The following is a 22,125-nucleotide window of genomic DNA, read 5'->3' as shown; positions in this document are numbered from 1 at the left end:
TTCTTCTAAAAACCATGGCTGATGATTAGTGCCATCTTGGTCTGTGCCATAGTGGGTAATCTGGTAACTGTTAGCTTACGCATTTAAGCAAAAGAAGGCTCAGAGAAACTTCAAATGCTACATTTAAGAGTATGTCTCTAGTAGTGAATGGGAGGTAGTGTGTAACTGCTGCTTTATTTAAGGTGGATCAGAAAATCAAATAAATAGTCATCATCAGCCTCGAAAGATTAGCATGTCAAATTCAGAGTCATTTCCAATTTAGCAATTTCCATAAATTAATCATGAAAAGATGGACAGCAGTGGCACCATCTTGTGCACACGGTGGCACCAAGAAAACCAAAACGAAAAGCAGGATGAGGACATAGCTGAGCAAGTGGGCACTGAAGAATGCTGACAGGACCTAAGCTAGCATTAATTTATAGCATATTGACTGTCAAAATTATGTCACATTTAAGATAAAAGCTTTTGCCAGTATTCACGTCATCACTAACTAGCCATCTTAGCTATCTCAGTGTAGCATGTAAATAATAAATAAGAGCAAGAAATGAACAAGACTAAAATGCACAGATTTTAGAAAAAGTTATTTTGCATGACAGCAATGCTGTATGTGTGTGTGATTGTTGTGTGTGTGTGTAGCAGGAGAAATTTAGTTTAAGGTGGACTGGTCATGTTACGATCATGTTACCCTTAGTCTGAAAAGAAGTCCCACTTAGACCCTGCACTGGAAGAAGTTCCAGTTAAATGACTGAAGACAGTACGAGCTGTGAGCTGCTGAAAATTTCCACATATATTATTTATGCCTTTTACTGATTTAGCGAGGTCAAGAAAAAAGAAATTATTTAGATACCAAGTTATACAGAACTCATTTATACATATTTCCAGCCATAAGCAGATGTTTTAGCTTCTACAATGGTGTTCGAAATCCAAAACAAGTGCTTGATTTTTTAATGTAATTGTAAGTGCGGCACATTAAATTTTATACTTTACAGTAGAATGAACATTTTAAACATTTTACTTCATGCTACTGCAGCATGTTTTATGGCACTGTAACTCAAGCATAATGGACACTGTCTACTTTGTTGCTCATTCTTGTATGCCTTTTTGTCCAAAGGTTATTTTCATTCCATTTGGTCATTCTATGTAAGAACAATTGAGCTCAACGCCGACTTTTGAAAATCATAGAGTCACTATAAATTAATGTTTTATCATATTTTGGGAACATAATTATTTGATTCAATGAAAAGTCTAATGTCTCTAAAACCCAAAAATCCCCAGCACATGACATCAGACTAGTGTAGCTGAAATGATCTACACCAGGCAGCAACGCAGACGTTAAGAAGAGCTATTTTGTCCCTTTTCAACAAAAATCAAACCACCCAAGAGCCACACTTTATGTTCATTTTATTAAGTAACAGTTTACCATCTTGGCTGTAAATACGCCTCACTAAGTGCTAATGTGCTTGTACAGGCTAAAAAATATAATGTAAATGAAAATATAGACTTGATTTTCTTTGCTTTAAGCTTTAGCTCAGCTATAGCTGCTTTTCTCACATCTCCAGCAGGATATTTTTTAATATTTAACATTTGATATTTTACGAGGCTGAAGTCAGCCCCTCATTCGCCAGTTTCTTGTTCAAATTTTTCTGTTCCACCTTAAATGCAGCTAACTGCTGCACAATTTGAGGTGGAACAGGGAAAATTCAAACAAGAAGCTGGCGAATGGCAAGTTGACTATTATATAGGTTCTGCCTTGACTGTACCAATAGGACAGAATCTCTTCTGGCTTACATTTTCATTACATAGGCTTAACAATGTTTCTACCAGATTTTTGAAAAACAAATCAATCTCAGAAACATTTAAACGAACAAAATAACAATATTTATTTACAAAGAAAATACAGAGTAATTATATTTACAATATTTACAAGATTTATACAAGACACCATCACATGCAACACACACACACACACACACACACACATCTTCATTCCAGTCCATCATCAGCTGAATGTGGATTTCTGGACAGAACAGCAGGATCTGGAGAAACACGGATACAGAAACAAAAAAAACGATATTATGAAAGAAAAGTAAGAGTAGAAACATACAGAAAAGTATCAGGGTTATTTAGTAACGTTATTTTGTTGGACAGTGATCTGAAGAGTTCTTTGCGTGTTTTATGGTGAACTGCTGTGTTGGGGCTTCATGCAGATAAAGCCAAAACTTGATGAACCTACCGAGTGATGATGGTGGAGGCCAGTCAGTTCAGCTCGGTCAAAGCTCTGCTGCCTGGTACTGGATCGATGAGTGGATGGATGGATGAACGGAGGGCTGGACAGACAGATGGATGGGTAACGTCACTGAGATGGGTCCGGTGATCCTGCAAGCACATCAAGAGAGGAAAAGGCAAACAACGTGTCCACCAATACATGAGAGAGAGAGAGAGAGAGAGAGAGAGATAAAGGAAGATAGGCAAAGAGAGATGATAAGAAATACCCTTAAAATCTACTATGAAGTTGTCTGTAACATATATAACTATATATAACATAACATAACTAAAATTAATCATTTTATATTCTTACCTTATGTTGCCTCAAAGGGGCATTCTGGCCTAAAACTACCATTTACTATGTATGCATTGCACAAATATGTCATACAATGAGACCCCTCCACCCCACCCTCACAATGATAAACAAATGCACTGATGTAACTGTAACGTCAGCAATCTAACTTTCTTGTGCATTAGCCAGCTAGAGGCCAAAAACATTTCAAAACTGCTCTCATGTATTCACCCCAAAGAGAACGTATTTGTTCAAATGTTCATCCCACCTTCAAGATACTAATCTGAAGGGAGTTTACCTAGTCTGTATCCTAGACAATCTCACTAAGAACTACTGCGGCGCAGCTGAAGAGATGCAAGTAGTCAAGTTTACAACAGATATACAGATATAGCAATGGTTAAAGTTTTAATTTTGGCCAGAGTGCACCTTTAATAAGCAATTCTTAACAAAACTACAACAATAATAAAACACTGACTACAATTAAGCGCCCTGTACAACGAGTTACCAGTACTTGATACATGTATGTGCATTTGAATGTAGGTACAGAATTACAGACTGTAGCCCATCTGCTGGTGAAACATCACCCCCCTACTGTGCTGTGCTGAGAATGGTCTACATTCAAATAATATCTGGCCAAAAGACCACCTCCGACCAAATATAGCACAGCAGTGACAGCACAGCAGTGACACTTATGTGTAATGCTGGTATGTGTTTAATCAGGCACAGCGGCGTTGCTGTGAGTTTTTAAACACCTCAGTGCTGTTACTGGATTGAGTCTGGTCTGCCAACCAAAGAGGCAATGCTAGTTCTGAAACAGAGACAGACTTCCCATGAGGGGCTAGAGTAGGAGGGGTGTCGAACTCAGGTCCTGGAGAGTCACAGCTCTGCAGAGATTAAAGTCCCTCTTCTCCTGTCATCACTCCCCACCATTTTATGTTTTCCATGATCAAACAGAACCAAGTCATATCATTAACTAATGAGCATCTCCTTCTTAGCTGAATCAGTTATGTTAAATCAGACAAAACACAAACTGGTGGCACTGGAGGACTGGGGATAGAAAACACTGTTCTAAAATGGTAAGATACATTTGCTAATTAGCTGTATAGTTGAAAATTGGATGCTAAACCTTGCAGTGTTGTGGACCACCAGTGCTGCGGTCTAACACAGAATAGTGGTTCTCATCTCCAGTCCTGGAGACCCACTGCCCCACAGAGTGTCAAGTACTTACTCTCCCCAATCAGAGGTGGAAAATTTAGGCTCAAATTGTAAAATTCTCTCACATTTTTGTTCCAACTACTAGCTTAGACCAACAGCAAAGGTTGGTCTAAGCTAATTAGAGAGGGAGCTGTTTCATGAAGGGTTTAATAATTAGCTGATTTAATGTTGCTGTGTCTAATACACTTGTACCACAGCAACAGAGGAGCTACACTCAGCAATTGTAAACCTACGAAGGGAAGCTGTTTCACAAAACAAATGGGTCATAAAATGGTCACAAATGTAGGTCCAAGGTAGATAAACCGAACAGCTGGCAACACAGTATACAGTGCACTTAATAGCATACTTAAAATTACAAATATTATACTGGTGTGATTAATAAAAATGAAACAATTAAACTATATATGTTGTGTTTTAAGAAAGGCAGAGATGTTAAACGCCCTGTAGTCTCGCCAACAGCTGCTGGACATGTTTCTCCAGGCAGTCCCACAGAGTGAGGGCCAGGGATCCAGGGTCCATATAAACATGCTCCTCTCTGCCTAAGATCTCCTCCAGCAGGAGCATTGCCTCATCCTGAGAGAGAGACAGAACTAGTGTTATGCTATTACATCATGTTAATTTACACATTGTCACTTTAAACAGTAAGAAAAGAATTCTACTGCTGTTCACTTGTGTTATTAATGCTATTAATGTGCTACTTACCAGGAGCAGGAACAAGTACTTGTCAGCCCTGGGTCTCCTCTGCGTGCTGACAGGACTGAAAGAACAAATCATGTCCACCAAGTGCCCAAGGAAACCTCCTGGTGTCTGGAATAGAGACAGAAATGTGAGTAGATCATTTACAGTCATTATGGGTGCATAAGTATATGATACAAGAATCAGAATAAGAGTCTTTATCTAAGATCTAATGTTACATCTCAAATTCTACTGAACAGAACTGTATCCATTTGGAGAGCCGGTGATTACAGCACTAATGTATCTAATACAGGACACAAAGTCACATTTGATTCTAAGAAAGAGAGTTTCTTACTGGATAGATCGGAGGCCTCGCTCCCTGCAGCACTCCCATAAGAACCAGCTCAAAGACAATGTCTAAGAGGTTGAAGTGCTGAATCTAACAGGATAAGAAACATTAGTATTACAGTCTCATTCACTGTAGTAAAGCAGTGATCATGTTACGAACTGAGGCCAAGAGAGCATGAACTCACCCCAACTTGCGCCAGCTCAGTGCAAATAGCTTCACGATGTGAGGCATCCTGAGCAAAGGCCACCAGGCGAGCATATGCCTCCTGGAAGGCTGGAAGCTCCTGCAGAAAAAAGAGATACATTCGTTTCATTGTTTGCTTGTGAGATAATTCAGATTGAACAGTTCAGATTTGGTTTAGATGACAGTGTTTTGTTACCCTGGCATTTCGAGCAGCCAGTCCACCAAGAAGGACTCGGCCTGCTATGCTGATGTATTTTGCATGGTGGCTGTTGCTCAGAACAAGCTGTAGAATGAAACCAAGAAAATGGCTGTCAGAAAAGATCAACTGAACAGGTATTGGTGTATAAAGACAGAGTTACTGAGTATTGAGAATGAAGTTTCATCTGATAGACTTACAGTGAAAGCCTGGCGCAATGCTGCGAGCCTGAGAGGAAAGTTGGGACTCTTCATGGCAAAGTAGGTACTGCAGTGACAAAACAAACTTCATATATGTGGACACTTTGTAAATATCATTTGAAATAAATTTAATTAGCAGAGCTTTAATTCTCACAGCAAAAAGATGAAAACTAAATTACTTACTACAAAGCGGGCACCTGATACGCCTCAGGAGGCACAGTGAGATCTGCAGCTGCCTATAACATCATATATGAAATTCTTACTACCTGACCAGTTAAACTGCTGAAAATGTAGTCAGAACTGATAAGAGCAGTTTGCATAGTCTTACCTCAGGAGCACTCTGGGTGGAAGAAGGCAGCTCGGGTGCTGAATGAGGTGGACAGTGTGGCAGCGGCGGAGCCTGGGGACAAGAAATTTGTCGGCTCTGAGGAGATGCCGAATCTCCAGATGGCTGTAACACCAAATATGCAGTACAGTGAGTTGCAGTAAAATGGGACAGTGTGTTGGTTAATGTAAGACACATAGGTTGTAAGTCCTGAATAACAAAGTCATTATTTTATGGTACTCGAGTAGCAAAATCTGCTCATTGCTCATTTAGAAAGCATCAGTTAATAGCTGAATAAACAAGTTTCTAAAACCGGCCCGAAATACATGAATCCATCTTACTTATTACTGACAAAATGGATAAGAGCAGTGTGCATGGTGTTACCTCAGGAGCACTCTGCTCTGTGGATGCTGGGTCTCCTTGAGGCTGAGGTGGAGAGGGTGCCACAGGTGTAACGTGTGGAGGTAACCATTCCTCGCTCAGGGAAGATGCATCATCTCCAGCTGCCTGTAATGTCAAACATACAGCACTTATTACTGAAAAATAAAACTGCTGAAAATGTAGGTAGGATTGATAAAAGTCTGTTTATTCTTACCTCAGCAGCACTCTCACTAGGGGACCTTGGGTCAGGCTGAGGCTCGGCCAGTGGCACCGGTGGAGAGGGTGCCGATGGATGGCTCTGGGGTGCTGGATCATCTCCAGCTACCTATAATGTCAAATATACAGTGCTTATTACTAAAAAAACTGCTGAAATACGTAATTAGAACTAGTAAGAGTCTTTTCTTTTTCTTACCTCAGCAGCTCTCTCACTAGGAGACCCTGGGTCAGGCTGAGGCTCAGCCAGTGGCACCAGTGAAGAGGGTGCCGATGGATGGCTCTGGGGTGCTGCATCATCTCCAGCTGCCTAAAATGCCAAACATATAGAAAGTATTACTGATAAATAAAACTATGAAAACGCAGTTGTATTTGATAACAGTAATCTGTATAACTTTACCTCAGGAGCAGTTGGACAGGAAAATCCTGGGTTTGAAGGAGTCCTCAGTGGTGACTGAGGTGGGGAAGGTGGCCTCAGAGGACTTTGAGGAGGTGCAATAGGCTCATGTTGAGAGCATACAGCCACAGGTGCTAGGAATACAAAATATAGCTGAATATTATGTATGTCATGTAACTGTGATGATTAAAATACAATTAAACAATAGAAGTCATGGTTTTATGCCAGTGCTGCTTCACAGTATGTGTGATCATGACATCACATGGTATAAAAATGTTATTTTTGTATTTTGCTGTTATTTGGAACATTCGAACAACCTGTACAGCTATTGTGGTTTGGCATCCAAAAAGTTGCTGAAAGCATTGCACGTTTGGGTAAATGCTCTTTTATTTTAAACAGGCACTTTAACAGCAGCAAGAAATGCCAAGCCCAGTGGGGGAGTAATGAGGAAAGACACAATGTTTGAGGAAAGTTACAAAGTCCACTTTCCTTGGACACAAGTTAACAAAGTAACACAAATACACTAACAACAACAACAACAACACATCAGCAACAAAAGAACAATAATCGTCCTTTTTTCGAGTAACAGAAATGGTCATAATTAATTTTTACACGACCGTTTTCTAGTCTCTCTTTATCCCATAGAAGTTTTTTTATTTTCCTTTAAGAATAATATAAGATTATTTTATTATTAATTTTTATATTATTGTTATTTTATTAATATAGGATAAATGAGCTCTGTTCTGATTGGCTGCCCTGTATTGTGCCTCATTAAAAAGCACTCAGAACTTAACCTCTTCAACTCCTTGAGACCACCAGTGGTTCCAAAATGCACTTCTTCATATTCTTCATAACTTTCATATTTCATAAGCTACATTCAAAAAGTCAGTGTATTATGAAAGCTGTAACTGTCTTTTTTCCAGTCAAATAGATGGGTAATGCAATTTTAAACCCATATAATAGAAGAAGCTGAACTCACAATTTGTCTACTGAAAGTCTACCCATTTTTCCACAAAAAACTATAAACAGATGGCGTCTCTTTAGTGATCTGCTCTGTAAAAATTATTTTTATAAAATAATACAAAGAGAGTCTAAGATTTTTGGCTTTCAGCAGTGAATTGTAAGCATATAGCAATATGTGTATGATCATAAAATAAATTTTCTGTTAATTTGAGGGGAGCTTTTACATAAATAAATAAATAAATAAACATTTACTTTTATTTCATGCAGTTACTGAATAATGTGCCTTACGGTTTGGTCATGTAAATTCAGATGAAAAAAAACAAAATATACCCTGGAGAATACACCTTCCCTAGAACCTCATTATAACTGGGCGGGGCTGAACAGCTGTAGGCTAATTAAATAATTGTAAATGAGTTGGTTCTCCTGACCATACAGAAACAATGAATTCTAAACAGGCTGTTTTTACAGCACAGTTTCCATATATGGACCGCATGGACTGGGTAATAAACGGTACTGTTCTTCGTTATATGAGCGCTTTAAAGGCTTCAGACGTTTGGTTCCTATCACTACCACGTTGTAGACAGTTCTGACACAAATTTCTCTAAAATGCCACATTTCATATCAAAACACTGAAAATGAGTTTTGTTTACATTTAAATGATGTAGGTCTGCAGATATTCAGGGGAAAAACCCGACAGAATTGCCCTTTAACCTCAGGTTTGAACGTAAACAGATAGAGATGATTTAACGATTTTCCTTCAGTAGCATCTAACCTAACTGTGTACCTAGTTTAACGTCACTAGTTAGGTAGCCAGTTTCAGAGTTTACGTTTATCTAGCTCCGGTTCCAGACCATAAAAATGAAGAAATTGAATATTAAGACACTTAATAGTCAATAAAGTAACGTTAGTCAGTAAAGAAACTTAGCTAGCTAACAACATTAGCGCTCAACTAGCTATTTAACCTAGCTACTTATGCTAATAACTCAAATATTAGGTGTCTAGCTGGAATAATTCTGCTATTTGAGCGGTTCTGTTGATGTAAACACTGTTTATTAGTAACTATTTTAGGCTGTTTTTGTGTCTGTGTGTACCTTCGATGACGGTCAGCTCTTCTGCCTCCTCTCTGCTCCTCTGCCGATTCCTCCGTCTGGAAAAATAATAAATGGTCGCCGCGGCGGCGGCAGCCCCGGCTACACACAGCAGGGGGCGCCAGTTGACGGTAGATGGAAGACCGCTGCGAAAAGCGAAACGCTGCATTAGTGCGGATGAAGATCGATGTCGGAGCTCAGGATAAATCAGCTCGTCTGTTGTGGTGTCGATGAACGACTGAAGATCAACGTTCTTTTCCACCTGTTTAGAGCGATGATGGAGCGTCTAGTGTTCCATTTCACTGCGTCACAGTGAGACTCCAGAGTTTGAATTCAAACTTGTTTACAGCGCTTGGTCTCCGTGGAAAGAGACGTAATCAAGGCACCAATAGGCGCCTGTTTGAAGCACCGTGTCCCGCATAAGCACTGATGAGCTGGTGTCCCGCTCGGTTTGCCTGGTTGCAATGATTAGTGGGTATGTTTGAGCAGGAATGTGTCCAAGCATTGCTGGACACCGGGCCTCCAAATATCCTTAATTGTGCGTCCTCCTTTCCTTTAAAACGTCTCTGACTATAGAAACCAAAATAATCTACCGCTGTACACTGTCATAAATATGTCTGCAGAGGAAATTATTCCATTTTCAGTGAAACTACCAAGATGTACCCCGTGTGTCCATGAAAGTAAATACTAAATTGTTCTCAGTAGGAACAAAATGCTCTGGTTAAAAAAATGGGTATATTTAAGAATAATTTCACAATCAGAGAATCTTTGCTGTGAAATATTTTTGTTATGAATTTTCACTTCTTACATCATTAAACTGAAGTTTTTTCATTGTGCTGAGTGATCATGTTACCAAAATGTACTCCAACACTGCTGTAGACGTCACATGTGTATATAAGTAAGAATAACAGTAGTCTTCACCTGTTGTTCTTAATTATAATGAAGTAATGGCTTTAGTACAATACTTCCCATTCATTTTGGACTTGGTGGGGAGAGCCCTCTGGCAAAGCCAGAAGACATCGAGTGGCAGTCCTCCACTCTAGAAGTGCTTTGCTGAGGCCCAGTGGCCTAATGGATAAGGCATCAGCCTCCGGAGCTGGGGATTGTGGGTTCGAGTCCCATCTGGGTCGTTCTTCTAAAAACCATGGCTGATGATTAGTGCCATCTTGGTCTGTGCCATAGTGGGTAATCTGGTAACTGTTAGCTTACGCATTTAAGCAAAAGAAGGCTCAGAGAAACTTCAAATGCTACATTTAAGAGTATGTCTCTAGTAGTGAATGGGAGGTAGTGTGTAACTGCTGCTTTATTTAAGGTGGATCAGAAAATCAAATAAATAGTCATCATCAGCCTCGAAAGATTAGCATGTCAAATTCAGAGTCATTTCCAATTTAGCAATTTCCATAAATGAATCATGAAAAGATGGACAGCAGTGGCACCATCTTGTGCACACGGTGGCACCAAGAAAACCAAAACGAAAAGCAGGATGAGGACATAGCTGAGCAGGTGGGCACTGAAGAATGCTGACAGGACCTAAGATAGCATTAATTTATAGCATATTGACTGTCAAAATTATGTCACATTTAAGATAAAAGCTTTTGCCAGTATTCACGTCATCACTAACTAGCCATCTTAGCTATCTCAGTGTAGCATGTAAATAATAAATAAGAGCAAGAAATGAACAAGACTAAAATGCACAGATTTTAGAAAAAGTTATTTTGCATGACAGCAATGCTGTATGTGTGTGTGATTGTTGTGTGTGTGTGTAGCAGGAGAAATTTAGTTTAAGGTGGACTGGTCATGTTACGATCATGTTACGCTTAGTCTGAAAACAAGTCCCACTTAGACCCTGCACTGGAAGAAGTTCCAGTTAAATGACTGAAGACAGTACGAGCTGTGAGCTGCTGAAAATTTCCACATATATTATTTATGCCTTTTACTGATTTAGCGAGGTCAAGAAAAAGAAATTATTTAGATACCAAGTTATACAGAACTCATTTATACATATTTCCAGCCATAAGCAGATGTTTTAGCTTCTACAATGGTGTTCGAAATCCAAAACAAGTGCTTGATTTTTTAATGTAATTGTAAGTGCAGCACATTAAATTTTATACTTTACAGTAGAATGAACATTTTAAACATTTTACTTCATGCTACTGCAGCATGTTTTATGGCACTGTAACTCAAGCATAATGGACACTGTCTACTTTGTTGCTCATTCTTGTATGCCTTTTTGTCCAAAGGTTATTTTCATTCCATTTGGTCATTCTATGTAAGAACAATTGAGCTCAACGCCGACTTTTGAAAATCATAGAGTCACTATAAATTAATGTTTTATCATATTTTGGGAACATAATTATTCGATTCAATGAAAAGTCTAATGTCTCTAAAACCCAAAAATCCCCAGCACATGACATCAGACTAGTGTAGCTGAAATGATCTACACCAGGCAGCAACGCAGACGTTAAGAAGAGCTATTTTGTCCCTTTTCAACAAAAATCAAACCACCCAAGAGCCACACTTTATGTTCATTTTATTAAGTAACAGTTTACCATCTTGGCTGTAAATACGCCTCACTATGTGCTAATGTGCTTGTACAGGCTAAAAAATATAATGTAAATGAAAATATAGACTTGATTTTCTTTGCTTTAAGCTTTAGCTCAGCTATAGCTGCTTTTCTCACATCTCCAGCAGGATATTTTTTAATATTTAACATTTGATATTTTACGAGGCTGAAGTCAGCCCCTCATTCGCCAGTTTCTTGTTCAAATTTTTCTGTTCCACCTTAAATGCAGCTAACTGCTGCACAATTTGAGGTGGAACAGGGAAAATTCAAACAAGAAGCTGGCGAATGGCAAGTTGACTATTATATAGGTTCTGCCTTGACTGTACCAATAGGACAGAACCTCTTCTGGCTTACATTTTCATTACATAGGCTTAACAATGTTTCTAACAGATTTTTGAAAAACAAATCAATCTCAGAAACATTTAAACGAACAAAATAACAATATTTATTTACAAAGAAAATACAGAGTAATTATATTTACAATATTTACAAGATTTATACAATACACCATCATATGCAACACACACACACACACACACACATCTTTATTCCAGTCCATCATCAGCTGAATGTGGATTTCTGGACAGAACAGCAGGATCTGGAGAAACACAGATACAGAAACAAAAAAAACGATATTATGAAAGAAAAGTAAGAGTAGAAACATACAGAAAAGTATCAGGGTTATTTAGTAACGTTATTTTGTTGGACAGTGATCTGAAGAGTTCTTTGCGTGTTTTATGGTGAACTGCTGTGTTGGGGCTTCATGCAGATAAAGCCAAATAACTTGATGAACCTACCGAGTGATGATGGTGGAGGCCAGTCAGTTCAGCTCGGTCAAAGCTCTGCTGCCTGGTACTGGATCGATGAGTGGATGGATGGATGAACGGAGGGCTGGACAGACAGATGGATGGGTAACGTCACTGAGATGGGTCCGGTGATCCTGCAAGCACATCAAGAGAGGAAAAGGCAAACAACGTGTCCACCAATACATGAGAGAGAGAGAGAGAGAGAGAGAGAGAGAGAGAGAGATAAAGGAAGATAGGCAAAGAGAGATGATAAGAAATACCCTTAAAATCTACTATGAAGTTGTCTGTAACATATATAACTATATATAACATAACATAACTAAAATTAATCATTTTATATTCTTACCTTATGTTGCCTCAAAGGGGCATTCTGGCCTAAAACTACCATTTACTATGTATGCATTGCACAAATATGTCATACAATGAGACCCCTCCACCCCACCCTCACAATGATAAACAAATGCACTGATGTAACTGTAACGTCAGCAATCTAACTTTCTTGTGCATTAGCCAGCTAGAGGCCAAAAACATTTCAAAACTGCTCTCATGTATTCACCCCAAAGAGAACGTATTTGTTCAAATGTTCATCCCACCTTCAAGATACTAATCTGAAGGGAGTTTACCTAGTCTGTATCCTAGACAATCTCACTAAGAACTACTGCGGCGCAGCTGAAGAGATGCAAGTAGTCAAGTTTACAACAGATATACAGATATAGCAATGGTTAAAGTTTTAATTTTGGCCAGAGTGCACCTTTAATAAGCAATTCTTAACAAAACTACAACAATAATAAAACACTGACTACAATTAAGCGCCCTGTACAACGAGTTACCAGTACTTGATACATGTATGTGCATTTGAATGTAGGTACAGAATTACAGACTGTAGCCCATCTGCTGGTGAAACATCACCCCCCTACTGTGCTGTGCTGAGAATGGTCTACATTCAAATAATATCTGGCCAAAAGACCACCTCCGACCAAATATAGCACAGCAGTGACAGCACAGCAGTGACACTTATGTGTAATGCTGGTATGTGTTTAATCAGGCACAGCGGCGTTGCTGTGAGTTTTTAAACACCTCAGTGCTGTTACTGGATTGAGTCTGGTCTGCCAACCAAAGAGGCAATGCTAGTTCTGAAACAGAGACAGACTTCCCATGAGGGGCTAGAGTAGGAGGGGTGTCGAACTCAGGTCCTGGAGAGTCACAGCTCTGCAGAGATTAAAGTCCCTCTTCTCCTGTCATCACTCCCCACCATTTTATGTTTTCCATGATCAAACAGAACCAAGTCATATCATTAACTAATGAGCATCTCCTTCTTAGCTGAATCAGTTATGTTAAATCAGACAAAACACAAACTGGTGGCACTGGAGGACTGGGGATAGAAAACACTGTTCTAAAATGGTAAGATACATTTGCTAATTAGCTGTATAGTTGAAAATTGGATGCTAAACCTTGCAGTGTTGTGGACCACCAGTGCTGCGGTCTAACACAGAATAGTGGTTCTCATCTCCAGTCCTGGAGACCCACTGCCCCACAGAGTGTCAAGTACTTACTCTCCCCAATCAGAGGTGGAAAATTTAGGCTCAAATTGTAAAATTCTCCCACATTTTTGTTCCAACTACTAGCTTAGACCAACAGCAAAGGTTGGTCTAAGCTAATTAGAGAGGGAGCTGTTTCATGAAGGGTTTAATAATTAGCTGATTTAATGTTGCTGTGTCTAATACACTTGTACCACAGCAACAGAGGAGCTACACTAAGCAATTGTAAACCTACGAAGGGAAGCTGTTTCACAAAACAAATGGGTCATAAAATGGTCACAAATGTAGGTCCAAGGTAGATAAACCGAACAACTGGCAACACAGTATACAGTGCACTTAATAGCATACTTAAAATTACAAATATTATACTGGTGTGATTAATAAAAATGAAACAATTAAACTATATATGTTGTGTTTTAAGAAAGGCAGAGATGTTAAATGCCCTGTAGTCTCGCCAACAGCTGCTGGACATGTTTCTCCAGGCAGTCCCACAGAGTGAGGGCCAGGGATCCAGGGTCCATATAAACATGCTCCTCTCTGCCAAAGATCTCCTCCAGCAGGAGCATTGCCTCATCCTGAGAGAGAGACAGAACTAGTGTTATGCTATTACATCATGTTAATTTACACATTGTCACTTTAAACAGTAAGAAAAGAATTCTACTGCTGTTCACTTGTGTTATTAATGCTATTAATGTGCTACTTACCAGGAGCAGGAACAAGTACTTGTCAGCCCTGGGTCTCCTCTGCGTGCTGACAGGACTGAAAGAACAAATCATGTCCACCAAGTGCCCAAGGAAACCTCCTGGTGTCTGGAATAGAGACAAAAAATGTGAGTAGATCATTTACAGTCATTATGGGTGCATAAGTATATGATACAAGAATCAGAATAAGAGTCTTTATCTAAGATCTAATGTTACATCTCAAATTCTACTGAACAGAACTGTATCCATTTGGAGAGCCGGTGATTACAGCACTAATGTATCTAATACAGGGCACAAAGTCACATTTGATTCTAAGAAAGAGAGTTTCTTACTGGATAGATCGGAGGCCTCGCTCCCTGCAGCACTCCCATAAGAACCAGCTCAAAGACAATGTCTAAGAGGTTGAAGTGCTGAATCTAACAGGATAAGAAACATTAGTATTACAGTCTCATTCACTGTAGTAAAGCAGTGATCATGTTACGAACTGAGGCCAAGAGAGCATGAACTCACCCCAACTTGCGCCAGCTCAGTGCAAATAGCTTCACGATGTGAGGCATCCTGAGCAAAGGCTACCAGGCGAGCATATGCCTCCTGGAAGGCTGGAAGCTCCTGCAGAAAAAAGAGGTACATTCGTTTCATTGTTTGCTTGTGAGATAATTCAGACTGAACAGTTCAGATTTGGTTTAGATGACAGTGTTTTGTTACCCTGGCATTTCGAGCAGCCAGTCCACCAAGAAGGACTCTGCCTGCTATGCTGATGTATTTTGCATGGTGGCTGTTGCTCAGAACAAGCTGTAGAATGAAACCAAGAAAATGGCTGTCGGAAAGGATCAACTGAACAGGTATTGGTGTATAAAGACAGAGTTACTGAGTATTGAGAATGAAGTTTCATCTGATAGACTTACAGTGAAAGCCTGGCGCAATGCTGAGAGCCTGAGTGGAAAGTTGGAACTCTTCATGGCAAAGTAGGTACTGCAGTGACAAAACAAACTTCATATATGTGGACACTTTGTAAATATCATTTGAAATAAATTTAATTAGCGGAGCTTTAATTCTCACAGCAAAAAGATGAAAACTAAATTACTTACTACAAAGCGGGCACTTGATACGCCTCAGGAGGCACAGTGAGATCTGCAGCTGCCTATAACATCATATATGAAATTCTTACTACCTGACCAGTTAAACTGCTGAAAATGTAGTCAGAACTGATAAGAGCAGTTTGCATAGTCTTACCTCAGGAGCACTCTGGGTGGAAGAAGGCAGCTCGGGTGCTGAATGAGGTGGCGAGGGTGGCAGCGGCGGAGCCTGGGGACAAGAAATTTGTCGGCTCTGAGGAGATGCCGAATCTCCAGATGCCTGTAACACCAAATACGCAGTACAGTGAGTTGCAGTAAAATGGGACAGTGTGTTGGTTAATGTAAGACACATAGGTTGTAAGTCCTGAATAACAAAGTCATTATTTTATGGTACTTGAGTAGCAAAATCTACTCATTGCTCATTTAGAAAGCATCAGTTAATAGCTGAATGAACAAGTTTCTAAAACTGGCCCGAAATACATGAATCCATCTTACTTATTACTGACAAAATGGATAAGAGCAATGTGCATGGTGTTACCTCAGGAGCACTCTGCTCTGTGGATGCTGGGTCTCCTTGAGGCTGAGGTGGAGAGGGTGCCACAGGTGTAACGTGTGGAGGTAACCATTCCTCGCTCAGGGAAGATGCATCATCTCCAGCTGCCTGTAATGTCAAACATACAGCACTTATTACTGAAAAATAAAACTGCTGAAAATGTAGGTAGGATTGATAAAAGTCTGTTTATTCTTACCTCAGCAGCACTCTCACTAGGGGACCTTGGGTCAGGCTGAGGCTCGGCCAGTGGCACCGGTGGAGAGGGTGCCGATGGATGGCTCTGGGGTGCTGGATCATCTCCAGCTACCTATAATGTCAAATATACAGTGCTTATTACTAAAAAAACTGCTGAAATACGTAATTAGAACTAGTAAGAGTCTTTTCTTTTTCTTACCTCAGCAGCTCTCTCACTAGGAGACCCTGGGTCAGGCTGAGGCTCAGCCAGTGGCACCAGTGAAGAGGGTGCCGATGGATGGCTCTGGGGTGCTGCATCATCTCCAGCTGCCTAAAATGCCAAACATATAGAAAGTATTACTGATAAATAAAACTATGAAAACGCAGTTGTATTTGATAACAGTAATCTGTATAACTTTACCTCAGGAGCAGTTGGACAGGAAAATCCTGGGTTTGAAGGAGTCCTCAGTGGTGACTGAGGTGGGGAAGGTGGCCTCAGAGGACTTTGAGGAGGTGCAATAGGCTCATGTTGAGAGCATACAGCCACAGGTGCTAGGAATACAAAATATAGCTGAATATTATGTATGTCATGTAACTGTGATGATTAAAATACAATTAAACAATAGAAGTCATGGTTTTATGTCAGCGCTGCTTCACAGTATGTGTGATCATGACATCACATGGTATAAAAATGTTATTTTTGTATTTTGCTGTTATTTGGAACATTCGAACAACCTGTACAGCTATTGTGGTTTGGCATCCAAAAAGTTGCTGAAAGCATTGCACGTTTGGGTAAATGCTCTTTTATTTTAAAGAGGCACTTTAACAGCAGCAAGAAATGCCAAGCCCAGTGGGGGAGTAATGAGGAAAGACACAACGTTTGAGGAAAGTTACAAAGTCCACTCTCGTTGGACACAAGTTATCAAAGTAACACAAATACACTAACAACAACAACAACAACAACACATCAGCTACAAAAGAACAATAATCGTCCTTTTTTCGAGTAACAGAAATGGTCATAATTAATTTTTACACGACCGTTTTCTAGTCTCTCTTTATCCCATAGAATTAAATAGACTGTTTTTTTATTTTCCTTTAAGAATAATATAAGATTATTTTATTATTAATTCTTATATTATTGTTATTTTATTAACATAGGATAAATAAGCTCTGTTCTGATTGGCTGCCCTGTATTGTGCCTCATTAAAAAGCACTCAGAACTTAACCTCTTCAACTCCTTGAGACCACCAGTGGTTCCAAAATGCACTTCTTCATATTCTTCATAACTTTCATATTTCATAAGCTACATTCAAAAAGTCAGTGTATTATGAAAACTGTAACTGTCTTTTTTCCAGTCAAATAGATGAGTAATGCAATTTTAAACCCATATAATAGAAGAAGCTGAACTCACAATTTGTCTACTGAAAGTCTACCCATTTTTCCACAAAAAACTATAAACAGATGGCGTCTCTTTAGTGATCTGCTCTGTAAAAATTATTTTTATAAAATAATACAAAGAGAGTCTAAGATTTTTGGCTTTCAGCAGTGAATTGTAAGCATATAGCAATATGTGTATGATCATAAAATAAATTTTCTGTTAATTTGAGGGGAGCTTTTACATAAATAAATAAATAAATAAACAAACATTTACTTTTATTTCATGCAGTTACTGAATAATGTGCCTTACGGTTTGGTCATGTAAATTCAGATGGAAAAAACAAAATATACCCTGGAGAATACACCTTCCCTAGAACCTCATTATTACTGGGCGGGGCTGAACAGCTGTAGGCTAATTAAATATATGTAAATGAGTTGGGTCTCCTGACCATACAGAAACAATGAATTCTAAACAGGCTGTTTTTACAGCACAGTTTCCATATATGGACCGCATGGACTGGGTAATAAACGGTACTGTTCTTCGTTATATGAGCGCTTTAAAGGCTTCAGACGTTTGGTTCCTATCACTACCACGTTGTAGACAGTTCTGACACAACAAGTTTCTCTAAAATGCCACATTTCATATCAAAACACTGAAAATGAGTTTTGTTTACATTTAAATGATGTAGGTGTGCAGATATTTAGGGGAAAAACCCGACAGAATTGCCCTTTAACCTCAGTTTTGAACGTAAACAGATAGAGACGATTTAACGACTTTCCTTCAGTAGCATCTAACCTAACTGTGTATCTAGTTTAACGTTACTAGTTAGGTAGCCAGTTTCAGAGTTTACGTTTATCTAGCTCCGGTTCCAGACCATAAAAATGAAGAAATTGAATATTAAGACACTTAATAGTCAATAAAGTAACGTTAGTCAGTAAAGAAACTTAGCTAGCGTTAGCTAACTTAGCTAGCTAACAACATTAGCGCTCAACTAGCTATTTAACCTAGCTACTTATGCTAATAACTCAAATATTAGGTGTCTAGCTGGAATAATTCTGCTATTTGAGCGGTTCTGTTGATGTAAACACTGTTTATTAGTAACTATTTCAGGCTGTTTTTGTGTCTGTGTGTACCTTCGATGACGGTCAGCTCTTCTGCCTCCTCTCTGCTCCTCTGCCGATTCCTCCGTCTGGAAAAATAATAAATGGTCGCCGCGGCGGCGGCAGCCCCGGCTACACACAGCAGGGGGCGCCAGTTGACGGTAGATGGAAGACCGCTGCGAAAAGCGAAACGCTGCATTAGTGCGGATGAAGATCGATGTCGGAGCTCAGGATAAATCAGCTCGTCTGTTGTGGTGTCGATGAACGACTGAAGATCAACGTTCTTTTCCACCTGTTTAGAGCGATGATGGAGCGTCTAGTGTTCCATTTCACTGCGTCACAGTGAGACTCCAGAGTTTGAATTCAAACTTGTTTACAGCGCTAGGTCTCCGTGGAAAGAGACGTAATCAAGGCACCAATAGGCGCCTGTTTGAAGCACCGTGTCCCGCATAAGCACTGATGAGCTGGTGTCCCGCTCGGTTTGCCTGGTTGCAATGATTAGTGGGTATGTTTGAGCAGGAATGTGTCCAAGCATTGCTGGACACCGGGCCTCCAAATATCCTTAATTGTGCGTCCTCCTTTCCTTTAAAACGTCTCTGACTATAGAAACCAAAATAATCTACCGCTGTACACTGTCATAAATATGTTTGCAGAGGAAATTATTCCATTTTCAGTGAAACTACCAAGATGTACCCCGTGTGTCCATGAAAGTAAATACTAAATTGTTGTCAGTAGGAACAAAATGCTCTGGTTAAAAAAATAGGTATATTTAAGAATAATTTCACAATCAGAGAATCTTTGCTGTGAAATATTTTTGTTATGAATTTTCACTTCTTACATCATTAAACTGAAGTTTTTTCATTGTGCTGAGTGATCATGTTACCAAAATGTACTCCAACACTGCTGTAGACGTCACATGTGTATATAAGTAAGAATAACAGTAGTCTTCACCTGTTGTTCTTAATTATAATGAAGTAATGGCTTTAGTGCAATACTTCCCATTCATTTTGGACTTGCTGGGGAGAGCCCTCTGGCAAAGCGAGAAGACATCGAGTGGCAATCCTCCACTCGAGAAGCGTTTTGCTGAGGCCCAGTGGCCTAATGGATAAGGCATCAGCCTCCGGAGCTGGGGATTGTGGGTTCGAGTTCCAGCTGGGTCGTTCTTCTAAAACCATGGCTGATGATTAGTGCCATCTTGGTCTGTGCCGTAGTGGGTAATCTGATAACTGTTAGCTTACGCATTTAAGCAAAAGAAGGCTCAGAGAAACTTCAAATGCTACATTTAAGAGTATGTCTTTAGTAGTGAATGGGAAGTAGTGTGTAACTGCTGCTTTATTTAAGGTGGATCAGAAAATCAAATAAATAGTCATCATCAGCCTCGAAAGATTAGCATGTCAAATTCAGAGTCATTTCCAATTTAGCAATTTCCATAAATGAATCATGAAAAGATGGACAGCAGTGGCAAGAATTAAAAAAAAAACACGGTGGCACCGAGAAAACCAAAACGAAAAGCAGGATGAGGACATAGCTGAGCAGGTGGGCACTGAAGAATGCTGACAGGACCTAAGATAGCATTAATTCATAGCATATTGACTGTCAAAATTATGTCACATTTAAGATAAAAGCTTTTGCCAGTATTCACGTCATCACTAACTAGCCATCTTAGCTATCTCAGTGTAGCATGTAAATAATAAATAAGAGCAAGAAATGAAAAAGACTAAAATGCACAGATTTTAGAAAAAGTTATTTTGCATGACAGCAATGCTGTATGTGTGTGTGATTGTTGTGTGTGTGTGTGTAGCAGGAGAAATTCAGGTAGAGTTTAAGGTGGGCTGGTCATGTTACAATCATGTTACGTTTAGTCTGAAAACAAGTCCCACTTAGACCCTGCACTGGAAGAAGTTCAAGTTAAATGACTGAAGACAGTACGAGCTGTGAGCTGCTGAAAATTTCCACATATATTATTTATGCCTTTTACTGATTTAGCGAGGTCAAGAAAAAAGAAATTATTTAGATACCAAGTTATACAGAACTCATTTATACATATTTCCAGCCATAAGCAGATGTTTTAGCTTCTACAATGGTGTTCGAAATCCAAAACAAGTGCTTGATTTTTTTATGTAATTGTAAGTGCGGCACATTAAATTTTTTACTTTACAGTAGAATGAACATTTTAAACATTTTACTTCATGCTACTGCAGCATGTTTTATGGCACTGTAACTCAAGCATAACGGACACTGTCTACTTTGTTGCTCATTCTTGTATGCCTTTTTGTCCAAAGGTTATTTTCATTTTTATAACAAAATATCCTGAGTTCTTACCATTGGTCATTCTATGTAAGAACAATTGAGCTCAACGCCGACTTTTGAAAATCATAGAGTCACTATAAATTAATGTTTTATCATATTTTGGGAACATAATTATTCGATTCAATGAAAAGTCTAATGTCTCTAAAACCCAAAAATCCCCAGCACATGACATCAGACTAGTGTAGCTGAAATGATCTACACCAGGCAGCAACGCAGACGTTAAGAAGAGCTATTTTGTCCCTTTTCAACAAAAATCAAACCACCCAAGAGCCACACTTTATGTTCATTTTATTAAGTAACAGTTTACCATCTTGGCTGTAAATACGCCTCACTATGTGCTAATGTGCTTGTACAGGCTAAAAAATATAATGTAAATGAAAATATAGACTTGATTTTCTTTGCTTTAAGCTTTAGTTCAGCTATAGCTGCTTTTCTCACATCTCCAGCAGGATATTTTTCCACAAAACTGCAATAGCTTCTTCTAAAATGTCTCTTAACATTTGATATTTTACGAGGCTGAAGTCAGCCCCTCATTCGCCAGTTTCTTGTTCAAATTTTTCTGTTCCACCTTAAATGCAGCTAACTGCTGCACAATTTGAGGTGGAACAGGGAAAATTCAAACAAGAAGCTGGCGAATGGCAAGTTGACTATTATATAGGTTCTGCCTTGACTGTACCAATAGGACAGAACCTCTTCTGGCTTACATTTTCATTACATAGGCTTAACAATGTTTCTAACAGATTTTTGAAAAACAAATCAATCTCAGAAACATTTAAACGAACAAAATAACAATATTTATTTACGAAGAAAATACAGAGTAATTATATTTACAATATTTACAAGATTTATACAATACACCATCACATGCAACACACACACACACACACACACACATCTTCATTCCAGTCCATCATCAGCTGAATGTGGATTTCTGGACAGAACAGCAGGATCTGGAGATACACAGATACAGAAACAAAAAAAAAACATTATGAAAGAAAAGTAAGAGTAGAAACATACAGAAAAGTATCAGGGTTATTTAGTAACGTTATTTTGTTGGACAGTGATCTGAAGAGTTCTTTGCGTGTTTTATGGTGAACTGCTGTGTTGGGGCTTCACGCAGATAAAGCCAAATAACTTGATGAACCTACCGAGTGATGATGGTGGAGGCCAGTCAGTTCAGCTCG

At 39.2% G+C, this 22,125-nt stretch overlaps 1 protein-coding gene and 1 non-coding gene across 2 annotated transcripts; one reads left to right on the top strand and one right to left on the bottom strand.

The window, feature by feature from the left end:
* Positions 1-2,424: 2,424 nt before the first annotated feature.
* Positions 2,425-18,906, bottom strand: LOC118819409 (protein transport protein sec31-like). The gene is made up of 13 exons (XM_036587184.1): positions 18,665-18,906; positions 16,575-16,705; positions 16,374-16,484; positions 16,176-16,286; positions 15,965-16,087; positions 15,584-15,706; positions 15,439-15,491; positions 5,376-5,442; positions 5,176-5,262; positions 4,981-5,079; positions 4,803-4,886; positions 4,475-4,579; positions 2,425-4,345 (listed from the first exon to the last, which is right to left on the bottom strand). Exons 1-13 carry the CDS (start codon positions 18,828-18,830, stop codon positions 4,205-4,207), a joined length of 1,401 nt encoding a protein of 466 aa, XP_036443077.1. The 5' UTR covers positions 18,831-18,906; the 3' UTR covers positions 2,425-4,204.
* On the top strand, positions 9,800-9,872 carry trnar-ccg. Its single transcript has one exon. It is a non-coding gene; the product is annotated as a tRNA-Arg (tRNA).
* Positions 18,907-22,125: the final 3,219 nt, after the last annotated feature.

This window comes from Colossoma macropomum, unplaced genomic scaffold, assembly GCF_904425465.1.
Source record: "Colossoma macropomum unplaced genomic scaffold, Colossoma_macropomum, whole genome shotgun sequence".
Lineage (NCBI taxonomy): Eukaryota > Metazoa > Chordata > Actinopteri > Characiformes > Serrasalmidae > Colossoma > Colossoma macropomum.
Note: the sequence above shows the minus strand (reverse complement) of the source record. Positions and strands in the feature narration are given on the sequence as shown.